The sequence below is a fragment of the Crocodylus porosus genome, unplaced genomic scaffold (genome assembly GCF_001723895.1).
Source record: "Crocodylus porosus isolate Cpor-Errol unplaced genomic scaffold, CroPor_comp1, whole genome shotgun sequence".
In the NCBI taxonomy this organism is placed as follows: domain Eukaryota; kingdom Metazoa; phylum Chordata; order Crocodylia; family Crocodylidae; genus Crocodylus; species Crocodylus porosus.
Genome location: NW_017728886.1, coordinates 226,895,808 through 226,904,002, shown reverse-complemented (window position 1 = coordinate 226,904,002; position 8,195 = coordinate 226,895,808). Strand labels below are relative to the sequence as shown.

General features: G+C 43.8%; 1 protein-coding gene across 1 annotated transcript in view; it reads right to left on the bottom strand.

Annotated features, from left to right (window-relative positions):
• Positions 1–673: 673 nt before the first annotated feature.
• The window catches only part of DECR1 (2,4-dienoyl-CoA reductase 1), a 34,726-nt gene continuing 27,204 nt past the window's right edge, over positions 674–8,195 (bottom strand). The window contains exons 7-10 of the mRNA XM_019550275.1: positions 5,096–5,168; positions 2,637–2,783; positions 1,091–1,153; positions 674–1,002 (exon numbers count right to left, since the gene is read on the bottom strand). Coding sequence (XP_019405820.1) covers positions 943–1,002; positions 1,091–1,153; positions 2,637–2,783; positions 5,096–5,168 — 343 coding nt within the window. The 3' untranslated portion in view covers positions 674–942. The remainder of the gene's footprint in view (positions 1,003–1,090; positions 1,154–2,636; positions 2,784–5,095; positions 5,169–8,195) is intronic.

The following is an 8,195-nucleotide window of genomic DNA, read 5'->3' as shown; positions in this document are numbered from 1 at the left end:
AGGGCGGCTAGGATCTGGAAGCAACTTCCAAGAGAAGTGGTGCTGGCTCCTACCCTGGGGGTTTTTAAGAGGAGGTTGGATGAACATCTTGCTGGGGTTGTTTGACCCCAGTATTATTTCCTGCCATGGCAGGGGGTCGGACTAGATGATCTGCTCAGGTCCCTTCTGACCCTAGAAACTATGAAACTTGAACCAGGAGTTGGTCTGGGACAGAAGTTTCATAAGCCGGTTTGACCCAAATCAGTTAAGTCTGATGCTACATCCAACCAGGTCTATCTTAAACCAGTTTCAGCCATTTTGGAACTAGTTTATGTGTACTTAACTCTTGTTCTGTTACAGGTTTAAACTAGTTTCTGATCATCTAAACTGGTTTATGTGTAACTTCTGTCCCTAACCTCTGTGCCCCTACACGGACTAAGCAACTCCCTATCACATCCCCAGCCTGGACAGCATGCGACCGCCTGCTGTTTAAGCCATTTTGAAGTGCTCTGGGGAAAGAAGTGTCACAGTGGAGATCTGCACATCTACCCATAACCTAAAGTCCTTCAAACCTAAAGTCCTTCAAACTTGAAGTGTTCCAAATTCTGTTTCAGTTTAGAAAATTTTGAATGTACATCTGCCCGTGGCCTGGGAGGAATACAAATACACAAAAGAAGTAGAGGCATATAATTGATTCTGAAGCATGACACAGACATTTAAGACACTTTTTTCAAAGTTGTAGTGCATTTTGTGTGAATTAAAAGTCTTAATTTGTCTTTTGGACAAATGTGATTCTAAGTATGATACATATATAGCCACATTCAAAGTCATTTCAATTTCAAAATGCTTTATTAGAATTGTTACAATCCGTCTGAAAGGCCAATGCTTAATATGCATGTAATTTATAGCCAGTGGTATTTTCTTCATGATACCATCTGTAAGGCACATGGTGAAAAGAATATTTTAGGAACCTTTTGTTTTCCTGATCATTGCTTCCATCATATCCCACTGCTCACTGGTAGTCTAATATAAGAAAAGAAAATTATTTGAGATGCTATACACATTGTAAAGTATTTTTTTGTATATGAATATTAAGCATGTAACTTTTTACCTTCCTCAGATCATTGAATTCTCCTGCCATAGAAACATATTCTCCACCATCCATTCTAATAACCTTAGGGGGAAAAATGAACAATTCATTTAAGATAGCTAACAGTAGTTTGCAAACAATTAAAATTATCACATTCCTTAAGACTGACCTTATCTTATAGAAGTTCAAGTAGAAAAGTACATGCATGTGTGGCAGAGCACAAGTTGTGCCAGCCATTTTAAGAGGTTTAAGAAGGCTGTGGAGCAGCCCGCAGGTGTGGTCTGGCCCAATTAGGAAGTCACATGACCAGGGGACATCTGACTGGATGAGGGCTGGGCACCCAGTGTATAAGCTGAGGCCCTAGGAGCCATGCCAGCAGTTTCTAGTGAGCCGGCGGAGCAACGCTGAACAGCCTGAGGAAAGCAGCTCCTGGAACATCTGGAGGCTGGGGCAGGAACTACGGGGATGGAGGTGGTTCCCGGTGGTCCTAGGTAAGACCTGAAACTACACCCTGCTCAGGTTGGATGGTGTGGTGGGGCTGCCCGTAGCAGGGCAGTCTCCAGAAAATGCCACACCTGTGCCACCCCAGTGAAAGGCAAGTATGGGGTGCTGTATAGCCTCAGCTCCCACTGCCTTGTGGGTACCCCATGGAGGGGAAAGGCTAAGGGAACACACCCCAACAGAAAGGCACAGACAGGGCCCAGGTCCAGTGAGTGGGGCTGAGACAAGGTCCAGGCTCATAGAGTAGGGCCTGAGACAGGGGCCAAGGCCCAATGAGTGGGGCCTGAGGCCCAAGAGGCATAAGACCCAGGCACCCAAAGAGGGGCTAGAGGTTGAATTCAGCCCAGTGTGGGGCAGAAAGCCAGAGTCTGTGTACAGTGGGGCCTGCAGGTGGCCTGAAGGACTGTGCATAGGCTAGCAGGAGTGTGTGAGCTATGTAGTCTGAAGGACCGTGAAGAGTAGGGCGTGGGTGGGATCTGAAGGACTGCACAGAGCAGAGCAGAATGAGTAAGGCCCAGTGAGGGGAGGAATGGGTGAGACCCAGGAGTGGGCAGAGTGACTGAAGCCTGGCAAAGGGGCAGAGTTCAGCCTAGCAAGGGGCCGGAGTTGCCAGCAGTAGATTCCATCTGTGAGGCATGGGACACTGTGTAGGCGTGGCTTGGAGCTGTGTATTTGGCCACTACACTACAGCCACAATTATGGCAGCCTCCCGCATTTAACAACCATTATTGTAACATCAAAGACATGGCAGGAGAGGCAGGGCAGACTGCCCTAGGCAAGGGGCAGGCCAATGATGCGAGTGGCCTGAAGGTGGAGCTTGTAGCCACCCCTCCCTGCCACAACATGAATAAATGCAACAATTATTTAAGATGTTCTAAAGCCAGCAGCTACCAAAAAATACACTCAACCAAATACATTAATATATGAATCTAAAGGTTTCCAGATTAACAATGTCTTTTCTTTAAATTCTCAAATAGCTTGCAGGAACCAAACATGCATTAACAATTGTCAACACTATTACCACCAATTGCATACCAAAGCATGAACGAGGGCAACTAAAACTTACTGCTCCAGAAATCCAGCTTGCATATTCACTACAAAGGTAGGTGGCAAGATTTGCAATTTCCTCTACTGTCCCCAGACGGCCACAAGGGGTCCTCTCAATAAGTTTTTTCTCAAACATGCCAGTTGGATCAAGACGGCTAAAAGCACCCTGCAAAATTAAGATACATATTCAGCAAAATGTTATACTAAAAAAATCAAAACTAAAGTTTTATTCCTGCTCGCAAACTTAATACCCTAACTAACCAACACCAAGGATGCTATGACAGAAGCAAAGCTGTCAGTGGGAGAGGACCAGGGGGAACAGGAGATAAGGGTTAAATTCAGTTACACTGGTACAAATCCAGTGAACCATTTACACAAGCAGCTTTTCTAGACATTTGTTGAGCAGTAAAGGGATGCTTTAAGAAGTGTGGAAGGGCACATCAAACAACTCCATTTGGAAGCATCACAGTAAATTTTGGTATCCCTGCTCTATGTGCTACACCCTGAAACAGATAGAGGTAGCTGCCCTAGTGTGGCACTGGGCACTAAGCCAAGAAGCATACCCAAGACAGTTTAGCAGGGTGTGCCCATCGCTGCTCCAACTTGGCTACATTGCATCCATTTTAGAATATGATGGACAGCACGGGCTTTTGACAATGTGAATATACCTTTACCCAGTCTCTTTCCAAAAATCTGGGAGACTTATACCTGGACAAAAGGGGTGAGCTTCAGAGTTGCTACAAAGTTATGAAGGAAACTTAAAAAGAAACTAAAATCATACACAGCATAGAATAAGCAAACTAAAAAGCAAGAAAAGGAGCAATTAATAGAACCAATAGTTTTGTGCTTTATTGCTCATGATAATAATTTTTAGAACACTGAGGACTAAAGAAAAAACTTAAATGGATTTTTCTAGAAAAATCTTTACTCTGCAAAATCAGAAACTTAAATAAAATATGTGAGGTTAGCTATGTCATATGCAATTAAAATATAATTACAATACAGGACAATTTTCATTATAATTTTGCTCCTACTGAAGAAATGTAGCTGCTATATTATCAGAATTTTTAAAATGCTGATTTGAATATCTAAAAGTATTGCACTGATATAGTGCTTTATTTCTCTTAAGAGCTATTAAAATGGTATTTCCTGAATTTTGAGGTCTCCTCTGAGGAAGATGATGGAAAGAGCATGACTTGGCCTCCTTCCTGCCTGTCTTTAGCAGCTCAGCTATCATTTAAAAAATCTCAAGCTAATATGGATGCATAAAAATACTGAGAACATGGGACAAGTTTAATTGACGCTGTGATGCCTGCTTTATTTTGTGAAGCGCCTGGAACAACAGATAAAAGTGTGAATTGTTTAATTCATTTCAATGGATTAACTTGGATATGATTACAGAAGTTAACAATATTGACATGTAAAGTACTGTATCATTCTAAACTTATTAAGAAAATTTGTACAATCTACTCCACTGACTATCAGAGGGTGAGCTTGGTGATTTTATCACCTATTCCTCCACCCATTCAGAACAGCAGACAAGGACAAATTTCCCAGCAGGTATCTAAACTGACTTGGAAAAAAGCCAAAGGCAAGAATCCCATCACAGCCAATGTGTAGAAATTTTCCTTAGAGATGAAATTAATGTTACAATAGAGTAACAGCAACTTGAACTAAAAATTGCTTAGAAACTTTCCTGTTTTGGCTCTGTGTGCCTCTTGTGTTCCCTTTTACCACATACTGTTTGTTCCCCATCCTATTCCCATAGTGTGTGTGTGGAAGGAGAAATGTGAGAGAAGACTGTGACCTTTTCTCCCTACTTCCCACATTCTGTGCTTCATGAGGGGTTCTGTATGCTCAAATCTCCCCATTTCTCCCTTCCAGATTTCTCATTTTTACCAAAATCACAAAGGTTCTATGCACTGGTCTGTAAACTATTTCTTGAAATTTTGGAATTGATCAGATGAATTGTCCAAAATTACTGTTTTCAGATAAACAGAGGAATGCTGCTGAGCTGATTTTAAGTCTCCCTGTGCCTGGCATTTTCATATAAATGTTGTTGCTGAAAATAAGATCCATTTAAATGTACAATTTCATATGGACTTAATTAAAGTTCTAAAACACGAGCAGGCATTTGATAACACACGCTGGTGGAGACTGTAAGAATTTTAAGCTAAAGTATAGGGCTATTTATTGTATGACACTGCCCCTGCTGAAGCTATAGAACTACTTCATTATCAAATCAGGTGCACACAAAAGTCTGTCCTGCAACGTTTTACAAATAAGCTTCTTTTACAGAAGGGGCATATGAAGCACTAAAAGGATAAGTGACCACACCCTTGAGTTAGTGAAGAAATGAAATTTGATCCTAAGGATACTGCAAATACTCTACAAAGGGTTACACCAGCATCTTAAAGGCAGGTTTGTATCACAGTATATGTAAGGTCATGTTCTCCCTAGTTAATGACTGAAATGTACCTTTGTTTTTATTGGACCTGGTTGAATCACATTGAATCTCATACCATATCTACCCCATTCAGCTGCAAGAGACCTAAAAATTCAACAGAATGCATAAACATTATAAAACAACATATTTCTACCATTACTCAACAAAAGGTTAATCAAAACAAGGGAGCATATAAAAGTCAAAAGTGTAAATGTTTTTAAATTTGAGTACTGAACTACGTACTCTCACAGAAGTCTATAAATATGTACATATTTTCTTATTGTTACTGGCAATAACAATTCACAGAGATGTCATGTTCTATGAACTTGACAAACCAAGAAACAAAAGAATAACAATTCCATGTGTTTACTGCAGATAAAGCACTGATAATAAAGGGTGAGATTTTCATAAGTGCCTAGATGATTTTGGTATCCAAATTCCATTGACAATCAATAGATATTTAGGTATCTATCTTCCTTAGGCAAAAGCACACATTTGAACATGAACCTGAATCAAGCATTTCAGAAGAAATACACTTGGCCATGTTGGTCTGAGAGAAAAAGAAATGCAAAACTCTACAACTCTTGGTTCAGAGATAATTACCTTTTATATATCAGACCAACATAGCTATCAAATACACCCCTGAAACATGGTAGATGCCAAATTTTAGCTAATTTTGGATTTTAAACTTCACTGCTGAACAAGATTTCTATACCTTCCTGCTTGCCATCTGACACCACCAGGGAAGGAATCCTGCCCTGCCCTGATCTGCACAACAAAGAGCAATTCACAAAGACACTCTCATGGACCCAGAGGGACAGACTTATATCTTCAGCTTCCTCTGTGCAAAAATAAAGTTTATTTCCTACCTATGGGGACTTTTTACCATCTTTAACTTTCTCTGAACCTGTTAGATTGCAGAAAAAGATTTTTTTTTTTTGCAATTTCTTAGTTGGTCTAATAAAAGGTATTATCTCTGAACCAAGAGTTCTACAGTTTTGCATTTCTTTTTGTCTCAGACCAACACGGCTACCAAATACAGGTAGTCCAGAAAATTCTTGGAATATGTTGGGGATAACTTTTTGGTACATATGATGGAGACACTAAGTAGAGGAAAAGGTCTTCTCAATTTTCTGCTTGCAAACAGGGAGGAATTAGTTGAGAATGTGAAGGCGGGAAGGTTACTTGGGTGACAATGATCACAAAATGGTAAGAGTTCAAGATCCTACCGGAGAGAAAAACAAGTAAAGCAGCAGAATAAAGGCACTACACTTCAAAAAAGAAGACTAACAGAGGGAACTGGTGGGCAGAATGCTCTGGGACGCAAGTCTGAGGGGAGAGAGCGCCCAGGACAGCTGGCTGTAGTTTAAAGAATCTGTATTAAGGGTGCTACCCCGATGAGATGAAAGACTGAGAAGTGCAACAAGAGACAAGCCTGGATAGAAAGCAAGTTCTTCAGTGAGTTGAAACTCAAAAAGTAATCCTATATACGGTGGAAACTCGGTCATATTACTAAGGAAGAATATGAGTATCATATGGGCATGCAGGGAAAAAAATTAGGAAAGCTAATTAGGTGTGATGTAAGCTGAAACTGGCAAGAGGCATAAAAGGCAATTAAAAAGGGATTCCACAGGTATGTCGAAAGTAAGAGGAAGACCAAAAAAACTATGGGTCCCTTATAAAATGTTGAAGGCAATCTAGTTATGGATGATGCAGAGAAGGCCTAAGTATTTAATGCCTTTTTTACTTGAGTCTTCATGAATAAGGTCAGATAATAAGCACAGTTGGCAGTAAAAATAGGGAAGGAGAAAAAGAGCCCAGAGTAGTGGAAGAACAGGTTAGGGATTACTTAGAGAAGCTAGATCAGGGGCAGGCAATTATTTCAGGCAGAGGGCTGCTTACTGAGTTTTGGCAAGCCATCGAGGGCCGCATGACAGGCAGGTGGGGCAGACAAATATTAATTTTCTAAATTTCTTAGGGGCTCCGCGGGCCAGATAGAATGGCCTGGTGGGCTGCATCTGGCCTGCGGGTTGCATTTTGCCCACCTCTGGGCTAGATGCTTTCAAGATGGCAAGGCTGTATGGCATGCATCCCGAGTATGGCACATGAGGCCATTTTCCTCAGCATGCATTGGGTCCGGAGAGGCAGCAGCTGTTTGCAGCCTCCTGGCTGTAGGTACCCACAGCTCTGGGTAGCCTGCAAGGCCATTCTATCTAGCCCATAGGGCCCCTAAAAAATTTAGAAAATTAGTATTTATCTGTCTTTGGTTCCTGTAAAAAATGACAGGAACCAGGGGCAGTAGGACCCAGGGGAAGCCCAGCAGGTTCCTGCAAGAGCAGGGCCTGCCTGCCCCTGCCCCCCACAGCCGGAAGCCCCAGAAGGGACCATGTAGCTGCACTGCACTGGAAACTCAGGTAAGGGGTGGGGGGGAAACAGGAGAGGACCCTGGGAAGGGAAGGAGCCCTGGGAAAAGTGGTCCCTCCCCCACCCCATGGCTGGCGCTCCCTGCTACAGCCACTTGCAGCCCGTGTGGGGATGTTCTGAGTAGGCACAGGCAGCCCCATGCGGGCTGCAAGCAATTGCAGTGCAGGGTGCCAGCCACGGGGTGGGGGAGGGGCCACTTTTCCAGCTTGTAACGTACTTCCCGCTGCCAGCCTAGGCCCCGTACCAGCTCTGGGCTTGTCCATCGGGGCTGCACATGGCAGCAGCAGCTGTGGCCCCCCCTGCTTGCCATGCCGGGCAGTGTTTGCCGCTGCTGTTGCCCACCTGGAGCTTGTGTGCTGGGCAGCCCAGAGGTGGCAGTGGCAAACACTGCCCAGCATGGCAAGTGGCGAGCCTGGAGCTGGCATGGTGCCCAGGCTGGCAGTGGGGGTGGTTTACAAGCTGGTGCCGAGTGTGGGAAAAGCAGCCCCTCCCTCACCCTGTGGATGCCGCTCCACGTTGCAGCCACTTGCAACCCACGTGGGGCTGCCTGTGCCTGTTCAGGACAGCCCTGCGCGGGCTGTGAGCGGCTGCAGCGGGCAGTGCCAGCTACAGGGTTGGGGAGGGGCCGCTTTTCCCCACACTCTGCACCAGTTCATTTCCTGCAGGGGAGCCGGGGGTTGGGGCTGCATGCTGCCCCCGGTCTGTACC